Source organism: Salvelinus sp. IW2-2015, linkage group LG8 (assembly GCF_002910315.2).
Source record: "Salvelinus sp. IW2-2015 linkage group LG8, ASM291031v2, whole genome shotgun sequence".
Classification (NCBI taxonomy): domain Eukaryota; kingdom Metazoa; phylum Chordata; class Actinopteri; order Salmoniformes; family Salmonidae; genus Salvelinus; species Salvelinus sp. IW2-2015.
Genome location: NC_036848.1, coordinates 24,787,882 through 24,805,277, shown reverse-complemented (window position 1 = coordinate 24,805,277; position 17,396 = coordinate 24,787,882). Strand labels below are relative to the sequence as shown.

The window sequence follows — 17,396 nt, the reverse complement described above, 5'->3', positions numbered from 1 at the left end:
TCTCAGTATATCTACACCTGTTCTGAAAGGCCACAGAGTCTGCAACACCACTGAGCAAGCGGCACCATGAAGCCCAAGGAGCTCTCCAAACAGGTCAGGGACAAAGTTGTGGAGAAGTACAGATCAGGGTTGGGTTATAAAAAAATATCAGAAACTTTGAACATCCTACAGAGCACCATTAAATCCATTATAAAAAAAATTGAAAGACTATGGGACCACAACAAACCTGCCAAGAGATGGCCGTCCACCAAAACTCACGGACCAGGTAAGGAGGGCATTAATCAGAGAGGCAACAAAGAGACAAAAGATAACCCTGAAGAATATACAAAGCTACACTGCGGAGTTTGGAGTATCTGTCCATAGGACCACTTTAAGCCATACACTCCACAGAGCTGGGCTTTACAAAAGAGTGGTCAGCAAAAAGCCATTGCTTAAAGAACAAAATAAGCAAACACGTTTGGTGTTCGCCAAAAGGTATGTGGGAGACTCCCAAAACATATGGAAGAAGGTTCTCTGGTCAGATGAGACTAAAATTTAGCTTTTTGGCCATCAAGGAAAACGCTATGTCTGGCGCAAACCCAACACCTCCCATCACCCCGAGAACACCATGTTTTTCATCGACAGGAACTGGACACTGGTCAGAATTGAAGGATGGCGCTAAATACAGGGAAATTCTTGAGGGAAACCTGTTTCAGTCTTCCAGAGATTTGAGACTGGGACGGAGGTTCACCTTCCAGCAGGACAATGACCCCAAGCATACTGCTAAAGCAACACTCAAGTGGTTTAAGGGGAAACATTTAAATGTATTGCAGTGGCCTAGTCAAAGCCAAGACCTCAATCCAATTGAGAATCTGTGGTATGACTTAAAGATTGCTGTACACCAGCAGAACCCATCCAACTTGAAGGAGCTGGAGCAGCTTTGCCTTGAAGAATGGGCAAAAATCCCAGTCCCTGGATGTGCTCAGCTTATAGAGACATCCCCCAAGAGACTTGCAGCTGCAATTGCTGCAAAAGGTGGCTCTACAAAGTATTGACTTTGTGGGGTGTGAATAGTTATGCACTCTCTAGTTTTCATTTTTTTTCATTTGAATTCTTTCGCAAGCCACTGTAGCTATTAGAGGGGTCTGTCTGGCTCTCTAGTTCATCCTATCGCTGAACTGGCCCAGAGCAGCCATGGCTATAGGTCACACTGCATGGCTGACACCAGTCTGTGCTGGAGCACACACACACACACATAACATGCACATATGCACACCACGCAAGCACACACACACACACACACACACACACACACACACACACACACACAGTTGTGTGAATTGAATTTTCCACTGTGTAAGCACCAGGACGCCCTCTCCCTCTACACAGGCAGCGTTTTAACAACCGCCTGACATCACTCCAATGGGAGACTCTCCCCTGATCAAGACACATAAGGTAGATGGGACTATTAAACAGTGCATTAGACCCGGGGCCTGTCACGTCACGTCTCCCCTGTCTCCAGCTGAATGGCTTCGGACGGGGTGGGGGGAATCCCCAACGCACAGAGTGTATGTCCCAAACGGCACCCTATTGCCTATATAATTAACTACTTTTGATTATAGCCATATATTCCCTTTTTAAAAGTAGTGCACTATGTAAGGAATAGGTTGCCATTTAAGACATAGCCAGAGTCACTTCAGCGGCTAATGCAGGCAGAGGACGGCTGTGGATGAAAGCCTCCACTGATGACCATTGAAACATATTATTTCTGTGGCTTACACAGGGGAGCTAAGTGCTCTTTACCAAGATTTAGTGTGGAGCCGGTCAATACTGGGCCGCTCCATCATTGTTCCGTCGATGACACCGGGCTCTGCCTTTGGAAAACATTCCAACCGCCAAACGGCTTAGTACATCCATGGCCCCACTGTGCTACCACAGGAGGGGAAGAGGAGAGGGAGTTTTGGGATAGGCCACTGTCTCTGTCCCTACACATATTAGCACAGTGTGTGCAGTGCATTGCCATGCGTACAGCACAGTACAGCACATGGCTCAGACGGAAGGATTCAGAGAAGACGAAGCATTTGGTCCTATATCTGGGTCATCTATCTTTACCCCCTTACTAATGAGTCAGTGGGCCCTCTGTTCATCATTGTGGTCCAGAACAGACACTATTTTAAATTGGGATCATTAAGGTGACTATGCCATCCATCGTTTGCATACATGGCTGAACTGACTTGTGGGTAATGTTCACGGCGAGAAAGGCCGGGGCTTCTTCTAGGCATCATGGCAGAGAAGAAACGTTTGTGCCAGCCAGAGTCTGAGGATGGACTTTCAGCAGCACTTTCAGTGAGCGTTGATCAATCTTTTGTTTTTCCATTGCGGCGTTGTCGGGCGAATTTCATTTAGGAACCGAAGAAGTTGACACTGGGACATAATCAATTTGAGGAAATGCAACATATTCCAGTATTACCATAGAGAAGTTAGACGCACAGTATTATTTTTGTTGCCTTATCCAAGCAACACAACCTCCCAACGATAAATKATTTACATAAAAAAAGATGTGCCCAAGACTAGAAACGCATCTTATGTTAATTAGCCACACACGCTTTTTTTGCGCTAATTTCTTTTCTTGATTTGCACGTCTCATTCCCTCTTCCCGAGGCCCTTCCCAAGGGCTACTTTGAAAACCAAAGTGTATGATCTCTCTTTCTATGTGCTTTGTTTAAATCAAGCTTAATTAGACCATYTTGAAACAGAACAAAACAAAGTCCAAGTAGCTAGTGCTTATCTTCAAATTGGCTCGGCTACACTTTGATAGCCTTGCTAATTGGTTTAAAGCGGGACATGTATTTCACCTGCTTTGCCCTGTATAAACAAGATTGCCAATCTGTATCTAGCTATGACACTGAGAACAGCACCGGCTCCCACTTTGTTCATGTATTTCCGTATCTAGGCGAACCAGGACCTCGACATGAATGCAACGTGTTAAGTGCGGGCAGGTAAACATTTATCTACTGCACCTTGGCTCCTGGAAAACTTTTAGACAGCACTTGCTTCAGTTTCCTTCTTCTCAGAGACCTAGACATCACACGGGGCCCCTGACAACTTTGATCAATTTGTCCTAGTTCTCGCTTAACTGTAGCCCAATTCATCATCTGTAATGACCAAGGCTTGGGAGCTAGGCTGGGTAGACTGAGTTCAAGAMGAAGGATCACAGACACAAAGAAGCAAAATGACTAAAAGTGGAAACATGCTCCCCGGTGACCTGCCAGCGCTCCATTAACAATGGCCTATTCGACCCGACGTTCCACCACAGCCGGCCAGACCTCCGCTCTAATGCCGGAAGCTCATAGCTCAAAGATGAGGTCCTGGCTTCTGAGAATCTCTTAACATCCCCAACTGTGTCCAAACGCTTCCCCTCGACACACTAAATAAAATGCTTAAGCAGAAATGAAAGTAAAAAAACTCATGCATTTTGGATTATTTGAGAATGATGTCTAAATCCCCACAGCAAACTTCTCTTGATCTGACACGTAGCCCACTTAGAAGACAACTGTTGTTTACTGTGTTCGTGTCCTCGCGCCGCCTCTGATTTTGAGCTGTGAAAACCCAGGGCAAATATATTCTGCCGTTTTCTGAATTAGCGAGTCTCATCGATTGCGCGGCAGGGAATTACAGAAAAGCGAACCTTTGTGCAGGAGGGTCTGTCTTGAGARTAAGTGATACCCCGCTCGCAGGAAATGTTCTTTCCAAAATGGGTTAAGATGGGCTAAAACCGAAGAATTCGACAAAACTCTTCCCAGCAATGTGCACCTCATCAAGCCATTGTACCTGTCCTCCCTCCCTCCCCTCATCCCTTCCTCTGTCCCTGGGTATCAGGTGCCACCTGGGCCCTGGGGATCTTGCCAAATGTAACAGTAAGCCCTGGAGCCCGGGCTGCTGGCTCTCTCTCTGTCTCTGTGATGTATTTACTAGGGTTCACTATCACATGTTTTAATTAGGGGATAACAAGGCCCCGGCTCTCTGACGGATTTGCTAACTTCACACATCATGATTAGTTTCCCTCTCCCTAACAATATACAGTACCTGGCTGTGTGTGYGTGTATGTCCTATATCCCTGGGAGAAGATGGAAGGGGAGGAGAGATRCAAGTAAAGTGTCACCATAGGGAAAGGAAGGAAAGAAGAGGGGAGGGTTGAGGACGGGGTAGACCACAGTGAAGTAGGCCTGTGTGTATAGCTATAGGGCATCTGGAGGAGTAGGTTGGTGAGAGGACTAGTGGAGCGGGGCAAGGCACAGGGTCGTAAAACTCCTTCTGAGACACTTAAATGCTTCGGGCCTCTGACATTTCATACTGTATGCAAGCATGTAAATGCACGTGCAGGCACACACAAACACTTACGCATTCAAATACATGCATTGTGGATCCAAAATTTGCATGGATACTGGATCCCAATTACTTATCCAAACCCCAATAGGAGACAGAAGTCTGGCTCGACGAGTCGTACATGTGTGTGCGTGTATGTGTGTATTTTAGTGTATGTGTGATTTTTTTTTTCCTCGGTGTGGGTGTATATCCTCTAACCATATTCTCTGTCTGTCCTGTCCTACAGAGGGAGGAGAGAATGAGACAGGTGTGATGGACAGCTTAATGGAAGCCCTGCAATCCGGAGCGGCCTTCCGCGACCGCCGAAAACGAACCCCGCGCAACGGTAAGGTCCCCCCACCTCTTGCGAGGTTACTTCCTCCCTCGCTGGCGACCATCTGTGTCCTGCACGGACACAGAGTAACTGCCATACCTCTTTAAACGTTATGTATAACCTGATTCCATCAACACACTCAGTCTCATCCATTGTCCTTAATATGAAAGGACTGTTGCGGGACCAAGTCGGTATATGCCAAGGACGGACACATGTCTGTACACTCATGTGCTTCTCTGTGTGTGTGTGTGTGTGTGTGTGGGGCCTTCCCCTCCCCAACACACACACTCACTACACACACACACGTGTACTATCCCTGTGCACTTCATTACACATTCATTGTCACATTGTCATTTCGTAAGGTGCTGATTACAATAGAAATGGGATGCGAGTGGGGGCTATGGGCTAGAAGTGAGTTAACATAATCCTAATGTTAACATATTCCATCCTGCCATGATGAATGGCCTGTACCCAGGGGGATGGTAAGTTGCCACCTGGTAGAGGTGCCGGGTTACATTGGTATGCAGGTGGAGAGACAGAGCCCTGTCTGTATAGAGGASCTAGAGGATCCACAGGTGCTGTGATATTCCTGGTGCACTCCCTGCTCCATGCTAATCACTAAACAGTTACCGGGTGTATATTGGGCCTCATTAGGCTTAGGTTAACATAGCTTAGTATGAACAGAGTCGAGTGAGTATGGGCAGAGATTTAGGCCCTGAACCTTGGCACTGAATATGGTAGTAGCTCCCTCTTTCCCTCTGATAGGCTGGGTGTAATTTTCACCACATTGCTCACATCTATACAGTCCTTTCAAATCTATACAAGGGCCATGGTGGTATGGAGATAGGAGTTAATTATAGAAGGGCCTATAGTAAAAAGCCTATTTCAGACAAGCATRTGTTGTCAAAACTCTTATGGAGCACTCATTCAGTGTTATACCAACAACCTCAACAACGAATAAACCAGCATATGCACACCGTGACCAAAATAATTGTCCTAAATTAACTGTCATTATGTGAAATGACCTGTTCATTTCCCACATTGTCTCTCCTCTTTCTTATCTTGGCCAATCACATCTCCCTACTAGGTCCCATGTCAAGGTTTGTCCAATAAGACCAGGTTAATGAAACAGGGTGTCACAACTCACACTCCTGAGCCCTGCTCTTCTTAGCTTGGCCCGCATTTTGAGCTTGCTGGCAGCCAGGCAGCCATGTGGGGAAAAACACACACACACACACACACACACAATGCACAAACACAAAGGCATGCACACACAGTACTGTATGCATAGACACACACACACACACACACGCACTCTTCTGATTCACCTGCCCTTCATCTACAATATCTCTCCTACTCTAACATGGTTCACCCAGACTGACAACATGGGAGATACACATGACATGATTCCAAACCAACCCAATCTATTTTCCTTCCCAAGTGTCTTTTTTTCTGTGTGAATGAGACAGGTTGTACTGTTTGTGCCAACACCAAAACTTTTCAGAGTGAATAATTAGTGTCTGATATATTTCTCTCTTTCTCTTCCCCCTCTCCTTGTCCTCCCTTTCTTTTTCTTCTGTTTATTTCGTCAATGTTGCAGGTGATCAAAGTCCATCCAGTCCTGCCTCTCGGTGGCCAGGTGCTAACCATGGTAACACAACCAATCCTGTGTCTGTTTAACCCTGAACCTGCTTCTATGCTGCACTGTACTGCACCACCTCTACTCCTGGCTGTGTAACTCATGTGGCTTCTTCTCTCTCCTACTGAAGCAGAGCTGGTGCACTCTCTGACAGACTCCTACACTGATCCATAACTTCTCTGATTATTTCTGTGGCGACAGTCAATTAGGTTACATAGTATTATCTTGTTTCGGTCTGATATAGGCTTAGTTGTACACCCTCAATTCAGTGGTGATATCAACTTGACGTGGTTACAGACTGATTAGATTGATTTGAATGGTTTGATTAGGTTACATATAGAAGATTGATTATCTCAATAACAGGAATGAATACACAGTTGAATTCAGAAGTTTACATACACCGTCGCCAAAAGATTTAAACAATTCCTGGCATTTAATCCTAGTAAAAAAAAAAAACTGTTTTAGGTCAGTTAGGGTCACCACTTTATTTCAAGATTGTGAAATGTCAGAATAATAGTAGAGAAAATKATTTATTTCAGATTTTATTTCTTTCATCACATTCCCAGTGGGTCAGAWGTTTACATACACTCAATGACTATTTGGTATCATTGCCTTTAAATTGTTTAACTTGGGTCAAACGTCTCGGGTAGCCTTCCACAAGCTTCCCACAATACGTTGGGTGAATTTTGTCCCATTCCTCCTGACAGAGCTGGTGTAACTGAGTCAGGTTTGTAGGGCTTTGTGATGGCCACTCCAATACCTTGACTTTGTTGTCCTTAAGCCATTTTGCCACAACTTTGGAAGTATGCTTGGGGTCATTGTCCATTTGGAAGACCCATTTGCGACCAAGCTTTATCTTCCTGACTGATGTCTTGAGATGTTGCTTCAATATATCCACATAATTTTYCATCYTCATGAWGCCATCTATTTTGTGAAGGACACCAGTCCCTCTTGCAGCAAAGCACCCCCACAACATGATGCTGCCACCCCCGTTCTTCACGGTTGGGATGGTGTTCTTTGGCTTGCAAGCCTCMCGTTTTTTCCTCCAAACACAACGATGGTCATTATTGCCAAACAGTTCTATTTTTGTTTCATCAGACCAGAGGACATTTCTACAAAAAGTACGATCTTTGTCCCCATGTGCAGTTGCAAACCGAAGTCTGGCTTTTTTATGGTGGTTTTACTTCCTTGCTGAGYGGCCTTTCAAGTTACATCGATATAGGACTCGTTTTACTGTTGATTTATATACTTTTGTACCTGTTTCCTCCAGCATCTTCACAAGGTCCTTTGCTGTTGTTCTGGGATTGATTTGCACTTTTCTCACCAAAGTACGTTCATGTCTAGGAGATAGAACGCGTCTCCTTCCTGAGCGGTATGACGGCTACGTTGTCCCATGGTGTTYATACKTGCRTACAATTGTTTGTACAGATGAACGTGGTACCTTCAGGCGTTTGGAAATTGTTCCCAAGGATGAACCAGACTTGTGGAGATCTACAATTTTTTGTCTGAGGACTTGGCTAATTTCTTTTGATTTTCCCATGATGTTAAGCAAACAGGCACTGAGTTTGAAGGTAGGCCTTGAAATACATCCACAGGTACACCTCCAATTGACTCAAATTATGTCAATTAGCCTATCGGAAGCTTCTAAAGCCTAGCTGTTTAATGGMACAGTCAACTCAGTGTATGTAAACTTCTGACCCGCTGGAGTTGTGATACAGTCAATTATAAGTGAAATAATCTGTCTGTAAACAATTGTTGGAAAAGTTACTTGTGTCATGCACAAAGTAGATGTCCTAACYGACTTGCCAAAACTATAGTTTGTTAACAAGAAATTTGTAGAGTGGTTGAAAAACGAGTTTTAATGACTCCAACCTAAGTGTATGTAAACGTCTGACTTCAACTGTAGGCCTCATAGAGATCTGGCCAAATGTAGGGTTGACTTTTGGATGCACCTCAGACTTGAAAAGAGTGCTCTTCAGCCTCCCTCCGGCTTTGTTAACTCAGTGACTCAAGGTCTCTCTGGTTTCTCTTAAGTAGATCTACGCTGATAGAGCATGACGTCACATCCTGTCTCGTGGCACTTTTTAGGAAGCGCTTTGTCAGCAACACAAGGGCTACAGTTGGCTTTCGTCACTCGCCACACGCTGATTTGTTCGGCATGCTCCACCCCTCGCTCTTTTTAGCCAGGGCTTTCATCTGGTAAATGTAAACCATTGCACAATGCGCAAACACCTGCAAATACTCCCCTTTAATGGATTCTTGCATTTGTGTTGCCCTGGCCTACTTTGAAACTGTCTGTGGTGTAATGTTGTGATTTCTTTCTCCCACCACCTACCTCTCACCACCTACCTCTCTAGTCTGGTACATCTCTGTGGGTTGCATGTTACGCTGTTGACTGCCTTTGCCTGTGTCTCTTCAAGTGTGCGTGTGTGCGTCTCTGTGTGTGTCTGCTCGTGTGTGTGCGTATTCGTCTTTGTTTGTGTGTGTCTATCACTTTCACCGTTAAAAAGCAAGCCRAGATCTAGTATTTATTTTTTTATGACTTAAAAAATGTACTTCTATTGCAACTTTAACCTAATAAACGTTATGTAGGAATGAGGTTTGTGCAGTAGGCCTCATACATTATCACAGCGTATTGGCCAAATGCTCACCCTGCCAATATTGCACTTCTCAGACCATAATATATTTCAAAATTCGAGCTTTGATAACAAAATAGATCAGTTGCTGTATCACTTGTGAGGCACGGCTGAGCACGAATTGAAATAATTAGCAAATAATTTGCTTCTTTATTTTACTGCTACATTCATCTGACTGTCAGTCTCAGAGGAGGGTGGGAGAGAGCAGCGGAAGGTCTGCCTCTCATGGTCCYTGCTCTCTCTTTATTCCTCCGGCGACGTTGACAAGGTACACCGTCTTCCACCTGATGGAGGAACTCGAGTCACACGGCATTATTTCTGCCTCATGCACAAATTCATGTTGTTCCTATGACCAGAGAAAGTGAAATATTTATTGATGTTAAAACTGACACGACGAGCTGCTAAAAATAAAAACGCAGGGCTGTTGATACACTTGGCTACTCATTCACTGCAGCTGCAGCGTGAGTAGAAGTAGGGAAAACCGCGTTTCATGTTTTGTAAGAATTCTGAATAGAAAGTTTAACATGAACTCACTCGTAAAAACAGCAGCCCTCTGCAGTGTTCTTTGACCGTCTCTCTCTGGTCATGGTTTTAAAAGTTATGAAATCTCACGCTAGTATCAAACTTTGCTGTGGGGTCCTAGAAGCTATAKGCACGGTGATCTGAGCAATCCGATTGGCCAGCGGCTTTCCTGCAGAAATGTTTGGTGATCGACTAGGAATGCCTAGTCGATCGACCGGTTGGTGACCACTGGTCTATGTATTTCTGTGTGTGTGTTATTTTCCTTAGTAGCACTCCTGCTTTGTATATGCATTTGACCCTGTATAGTTATGATAAGCCATACACAACCCAATGGGCCAATTGTCTCTGTATGTATTCTCTTCGCTTTTCACTGCATGGCACTGCTGAGTCCTCACACTACAGTCCTCACGCATCATATGAGATAAATACAACCCCGCTGCTCCCCCGAATTGGCAATGCATTATTGTATCCTGATACGTGTGCAGTGTGTATCTGTGTGCATGTCTTTCTATTGTCGAGATAGAGGCCTGTATATGATTTGATAAACAGCTGTGTGGATTGTAACCCCATTAGGTTATGAGAGGTATGGTGTAGCAGAGAATCCTCTTGACATGTGCAGGCTCCCAAGGATCGTGTGGCAAATGGGTTCTGAAATCTAAGCACCATGCTGGAAAGGACATTTCGATCAAATGTGTATGTTGCGAGCGGTTAGAGCGCCAATCTTTAGGCGCACTTTGAGGAAAATCCCCAAATGGAACCATATTCCCTATATAGCACACTACTAGTGCCCTGGTCAAAAAGAATGCACTACATAGGGAATATCGCTCCATTTGAGACGCAATCAGAAATTCACCAGCTGTGAAAATAAACAATTAAGCTCCCACTGCTACCGACGGTTGAATAGACGATTAGAGGCTCCTTCTCCCGAATCGCTGATTAGCTGTCTTTTGGAGGAGGCTGTTGCTATTTTGGCGACAACGGAGGAGGAAAATTGTCGACATTTGAGTGTCAGCTTTTCGAGAATGATTTCTAGGTCAGAACAACATCTGTAATATTTGTCTGTGCTTTTCCGTTTCTCATCGTTTTCTTTTCTTATTCATCCCATTACGACACAGAACTGACTCAGAACTTGATAGGAACTTATCCCAGAAATCCCTGCCTCTCAGAGACAATAGCACTTGTGATAATTTCATTAAGTCCACAGAATCTACTCCTCCTGCTTAGTCATGTCTGTTGTGATCTTACCGTTTTAAAGTGTGATTAACCTTTTGTCATCCTACAAATGAGCATCATATACAAGAGTTTGTTTACATTGGAGGAGTTCAGTTGAAAGCAGCTTGTCTTTCCTTAATATTGTCAAGATGGAACTGCTCTCCCTCACATTTCCGCAAGAGTCTGTAGGTACATTACGTAGAGACTCGTACATTACCAGGAGGCACCAATCACGATTAACCTTAAAAGTGCCAAAATATGTTTTGCTTAAAAAAAGGGGTAATTTTTACACCAAATTGGTAATGATTGCAGAGACACTGTCTTTCAATTAGTAACACTTAGTAACACTTTTTATTTTATGAAAAATTCAACAAAAAAGCATATATTTAAACATAATCTTTTTTATAGTCAAATTTGATTTAAAAAAAGACTGTTTTTCATGTTTTGAACAGGTATTTACAGTATCAATTTCATCCATAGCCATTTGTTATGAAAATACAGTATGTCTGTTATTCATTCACATTGCTATGATTCTGTGATACTCAGAGGCTGAGAAATTGTCGATTGAGCTAATCTGGCATATCCGTAGGACATTAGATGTACAGTGATATGGGTGCCGGTGCCATCAGACTTTTAGCTCTAACTTTGGAACACTACGGGGTATCAACTCAGTTCCAATTGCCTCTTCAAGATGACTCTCGGTTTGGTATAGATACATTGACTTGAAGCTAAATATGTATTTACAATTCTTTTTGTATTTTTTTTGTTATAGTGGCTGCCACGCCACCAGGAGCCAAATATATGGGTGAATCCATATCTATATATTTTCAGGGTACATAGTGGGTACACAGGGTACACAGTGCCTTCAGAAAGTATTCACACCCCATTATTTTTTCCACATTTTGTTGTGTTGTTTCAGCTTGAATTTAAAATTTATATCATTTTTGGTCACTGGCCTACACACAATACCCCATAATGTCAAAGTGGAATCATGTTTTGTTGTGGCAAACCTAAATAAGTTCAGGAGTAAATATTTGCAAAACAAGTCACATAAAAAATTGCATGGACTCACTCTGCGTGCAATAATAGTGTGTAACATGATTTTTGACTGATTACCAGATCTCTGTACCCCACACATACAATTATCTATAAGGAAATTGAATTTCAATTGAATGAATTTCAAACACAGATTCAACCACAAAGAACAGGGACGTTTTCCAATGCCTCGCAAAGAAGGGGACCTATTGGTAGATAGGTAAAAGACTGATATTGAATATCCCTTTGAGCATGGTGAAGTTATTAATTACACTTTGGAGGGTGTATCAATACACCCAGTCAATACAAAGATACAGGCGTCCTTCCTAACTCAGTTGCCGGAGAGGAAGGAAACCGCTCAGGAATTTCATCATGAAACAGTTAGTGTTTAATGGTTGTGATGGGAGAAAACTGAGGATGTATCAACAGCACTATAGTTACTCCACAATACTAACCTAATTGACAGAGTGAAAAGAAGGAAGCCTTTACATAATAAATATTTTCTAAAACATGCATCCTGTTTGCAACAAGGCACTAAATGAATACTGCAAAAAAATGACATGGCAATTAACTTTTTGTTCTGAATACAATACAACACATTACTGAGTACAACTCTCCATATTTTCAAGCATAGTGGTGGCTGCATCATGTTATGGGTATGCTTGTAATTATTAAGGACTGAGGAGATTTTCCGTAAAAAAAAATTTTTGAATGGACTTACGCACAGGCAAAATCCTAGAGGAAAACCTGGTTCAGTCTGCTTTCCACCAGACACTAGGAGATTAATTCACCTTTCAGCAGGACAATAACCTAAAACACAAGGCAAAATCTACACTGGAGTTTACCAAGACGACAGTGAATGTTCCTGAATGGTTGAGTAACAGTTTTTACTTAAAGCTGCTTGAAAATATATGGCAAGACTTGACATTTGTGATCGGTACTTTTATGGTTAAAGCCAATTTCCAGAACATTTCCAACATCTCCGCCTCTCCAGTTGTGTGGAACGTAACTAAACCCCTGTGAAGTCATCATAACCTACTTGACGCAATTACAGAAGCCAGTCCTAATTGACAGAGGCTAGAACCAGGCATTGTGTTGTGTGGGTTTATGAGTTCTCATTCTCCTCAACCAGACAATGCATGTTATCGGCATGATATTTGGGTCAACTCTGGCATACATGATTTCCAGGAAGGTTATTTTTTCCTTCAAATTAGAAAGGCTGCACGTGTCTCAATTCAAATCAGAAAACTATATTTATTCTCAAGGGGATTAATATGACTAGGCTGAAAACGGTAGTGCAGGCACTGCTTATGCTTTCTATTTTTGACACCAAACCCCACACTGCTGTGTGTGGCCAAATAGCTATATTTTCATGTAATCTGACCAAAGCACCGGTTCCAATCCAAGTGCCAATGTCGTTTAGCAAACTACAGGTGTTTACATTCATTGGATGACATGAAACTAGAGCTCTTTGGCCACGCACACCAGTGGTGGGTTTGGTGTCGAAATAAGAATGCATGAGCAGAAAAGAACCCCATACCTACTGTAAAGTATGGTGGTGGAGCTTTGATGTTATGGGGCTATTTTGCTTCCACTGAGCTGTTAAGATCAACGGCGTCATGAACTTTACCCAGTACCAGGACATTTTAGCCCCAAACCTTATTGCGTCTGCCAGGAGGCTGAAACTTGGCCGTGAGTGGATCTTCCAGCAAGATAATAACCCCAACTGAGTCCCGTGTGGCTTGGTAGAGCATGGCACCTGCAACGCCAGGGTTGTGGGTTCGTTTTCCACGGGGGACCTGTATGAAATATGTATGCACTCTCTACTGTAAGCTGCTCCACAAAGAAATTGTTAACAAAATCAACAATAATCTCTGGACTTGAAAACTTGTGGTTGGAAGGATTCTCTATAGAGGAATGGACTAAGATCCCTCCCAATGTGTTCCTCAACTCATCTTTTTTTTGTTTGTTTAAGTCTTAGTGCCGTTTATCCAAGCAAGGTTAAGTATTAAAGGGGATTGAAAACGGGTGTAAATAATTTTTCTGAGCAATTTTATCAGTATTTTTTTGAGCGTACACTGTAGCTCAGAATTCAAATTATTTATTTTATGCAGTCATTTTTGCTCAACTTTATCAAGGGTGTCAATCATTTTGGACCCCACTGTAGAAAGGCAACATAACCAACAACAAACACCGGTATATATACTGAGTATAGAAAACACTGCTCTTTCCATGTCTGACTGACTAGGTGAATTCAGGTGAAAGCTATGATTTCTCTTATTAAATCCACTTTAATCAGTGTCGATGAAGGGGAGGAGACGGGTTAAAGAAGGATTTCTAAGCTTTGAGACAATTGAGACATGGATTGTGTATGTGTGCCATTCAGAGGGTGAATGGGTAAGACAAAAGATTTAAGTGCCTTTGAATGGGGTAAGGTAGTAGGTGCCAGGCGTACCGGTTTGAGTGTGTCAAGAACTGCAACGCTGCTGGGTTTTTCATGCTCAACAGTTTCCCATGTGTATCAAGAATGGTCCTCCACCCAAAGGACATCCAGCCAACTTGACACAACTGTGGGAAGCATTGGAGTTAACATGTGCCAGCATCCCTTGTAGAGTCCATAGCCTGATGAATTGAGGCTGTTCTGAGGGTGCTCCTAATGTTTTGTGCACTCAGTGTATATAGCTTACATAACCAATAACAAACATTGGTATATACAGTGCGTTCGGAAAGTATTCAGATCCCTTGACTTTTTTGCACATTTTGTTAATTTTAGCCTTATTCTAAAATGGATTCAATAGTTTTTTCCCCCCTCATCAGTCTACACACAATACCCCATAATGAGAAAGCAAAATAAGGTTCTTAGACTATGTAAAAAATGTAAAACTGAAATATCACATTTACATAAGTATTCAGACCCTTTACTCAGTACTTTGTTGAAGCACCTTTGGCAGTGATTACAGCCTCGAGTCTTCCTGGTTATGATGCTACAAGCTTGGCACACCTGTATTTGGGGAGTTTCTCCCATTCTTCTCTGCAGATCCTCTCAAGCTCTGTCAGGTTGGATGGGGAGCATTGCTGCATAGTGAATTTGAGGTGTCTCAAGAGATGTTCGATCGGGTTCAAGTCTGGGCTCTGGCTGGGCTTCTCAAGGACATTCAGAGAGATTTGTCCCGAAGCCTGCATTTTCTTGGCTGTGTGCTTAGGGTAGTTGTCCCATTGGAAGGGGAACCTTAGCCCCAGTTTGAGTTCCTGAGAACTCTGGAACAGGTTTTCATAAAGGATCTCTTTACTTTGCTCCATTCATCTTTCCCTCAAACCTGACTAGTTGCCCAGTCCCTGCCACTGAAAAACATGCCCACAGCATGATCATGCCACCATGCTTCACCGTAGGGATGGTGCCAGGTTTCCTCCAGATGTGACGCTTGGCATTCAGGCCAAGGAGTTTAATCTTGATTTCATCAGACCAGAGAATCTTGTTTTTCATGGTCTGAGTCCTTTAGGTGCCTTTTATCAAACTCCAAGTGGGCTGTCATGTGCCTTTTTACTGAGGAGTGGCTTCCGTCTGGCCACTCTACCGTAAAGACATGATTGGTGGAATGCTGCAGAGATGGTTGTCCTTCTGGAAGGTTCTCCCATCTCTACAGAGTAACTGTCAGAGTGACCATCGGTTTCTTGGTCACCTCCCTGACCAAGGCCCTTTTCCCCCGATTGCTCAGTTTGGCTGGGCGGCCAGAGTCTTGGTGGTTCCAAACTTCTTCCATTTAAGAATGATGGAGGCAACTGTGTTCTTGGGGACCTTCAATGCTGCTTAAATGTTTTGTTACCTTTCCCCAGATCGGTGCCTCGACACAATCYTATCTCGGAGCTCTACGGAAAATTCCTTTGCCCTCATGTCTTGGTTTTTGCTCTGACTGTGGGACCTTATATAGACAGGTGTGTATTTTTCCAAATAATGTCCAATCAATTGAATTTACCACAGGTGGACTCCAATCAAGTTGTAGAAACATTTCAAGGATGATCAATGGAAACAGGATGCACCTGAGCTCAATTTCGAGTCTCATAGTAAAGGGTCTGAATACTTACGTAAATACGTTTTTTCCGTTTACATTTTTTATAAATTAGCACATTTTCCTAAAAACCTGTTTTTGCTTTGTCATTATGGGGTGTAGATTGATGAGGACATTAAAAAAATATAATAATCTGTAACTTAACAAAATGCTGAAAAAGCCAAGGGGTCTGAATACTTTCAGAATGAACTATAGATAACCTTCATAACCAAAAACATACATTGGTATATACATAGGCTACATAACCAACAACAACATATAGAACAGGAGAGATTGTTAAATTCAGTCAATTCAGGATAAACAATTAGAATTTCAGTTCACTTCCTGAATGGACTGAATTAAAATTGACCCCAACCCTGTTGCATACAAGAGCTCATCAAATCTCAACACTGATGTTCACACGAATATGAGCAAATAAGAGCATGGGGAGTTTTGTTCACAAAACCCCCCTCTTTCCCCCCACTCTGGTGTGTTGATACCCGGTATATAACCCAAGAGATTGGTTGGTAAGAGAGAGGCATGGAGCCGGCTCGTACATCCTCTCACCATCGATTGGTCTGTGATGAAAGCCACAGACTCAGTAGCTCTTTTATACGGGCATCTCCCAAAAGGCACATCAATCAGATTTCAAAAGAGGATGGGAGCCAATCGGTATTTATTTACTGCCCATTTTCAAAGTCATTACGATGTCCCTAACCAGTACTATCCCCTCCTCTCTGACTCTCTGGAATCACCTTCACTGTTTTGCCCATCAAAAGTGTGTGTGTGTGTGTGTGTGTGTGTGTGTGTGTGTGTGTGTGTTGTGTTGTGTGTGTGTGTGTGTGTGTGTGTGTGTGTGTGTGTGTGTGTGTGTTGTGTGTGTGTGTGTGTGTGTGTGTGTGTGTGTGTGTGCGTCATGTGTGTGTCGTGTGCGTGCGTACATGTGTGTGCGCGCGTGCGTGCGTACATGTGTGTGCGTGCGTGCGTACATGTGTGTGCGTGCGTGCGTACATGTGTGTGTGTGCGTGCGTGTATGTGTGTGCGTACGTGTGTGTGTACGTGGATGGTTGTAGTGTGTGTGTGTGTGTGTGTGTCCTTCCACTAGCCTCATAAGGGCCTCTTTGACATTGAATGGATAGAGATCATCTTTCCTCCATTAAAAACCAAAAGAGATGCTGTGATATAACGCTTGTCACAGTTATGGGATTTCAGGACCCAACTGCCTAATCTCACTGGTCTAGCCGTTAATTCACCCAGGCAAGAGGGGAGAGTTGGCCCCCTGTAAATGTAATGAAGATTAAATTACCTATTTTCAGTCATTAAATATTAAAGTGGAGAAAGGGAGGAATCTGCAAAGAAGCAAATGAAAGAGAGGGGAGAGAGCAGCGGGGAGAGAAAGCCGGACACCGCTAAAGGAATTTTTTTTGTCCTCTTTTATTATTCACATCATCGTGTTGTAAATTATCTCTCAATACCAAATGCCTTAGGTTGTCCCTACTAATGGGTCTGTGTACTAGATGGCTATGTTCTTTTGAGCTAGTGAGCCATTTCTTCATCCTGCATGTGATCTGGGGAGAATTACACAGTTTGTTACTTAAATTAGTAAATGCTATTATATCACGTGGATG

The 17,396-nt window shown here is 43.2% G+C and overlaps 1 protein-coding gene across 1 annotated transcript in view; it reads left to right on the top strand.

Moving 5' to 3' along the window:
- The window catches only part of LOC111967632 (protein diaphanous homolog 2-like), a 622,518-nt gene that overhangs the window by 556,299 nt on the left and 48,823 nt on the right, over nucleotides 1-17,396 (top strand). Inside the window, 2 exon segments of the mRNA XM_023992819.2 lie at nucleotides 4,592-4,690; nucleotides 6,279-6,329. Coding sequence (XP_023848587.2) covers nucleotides 4,592-4,690; nucleotides 6,279-6,329 — 150 coding nt within the window.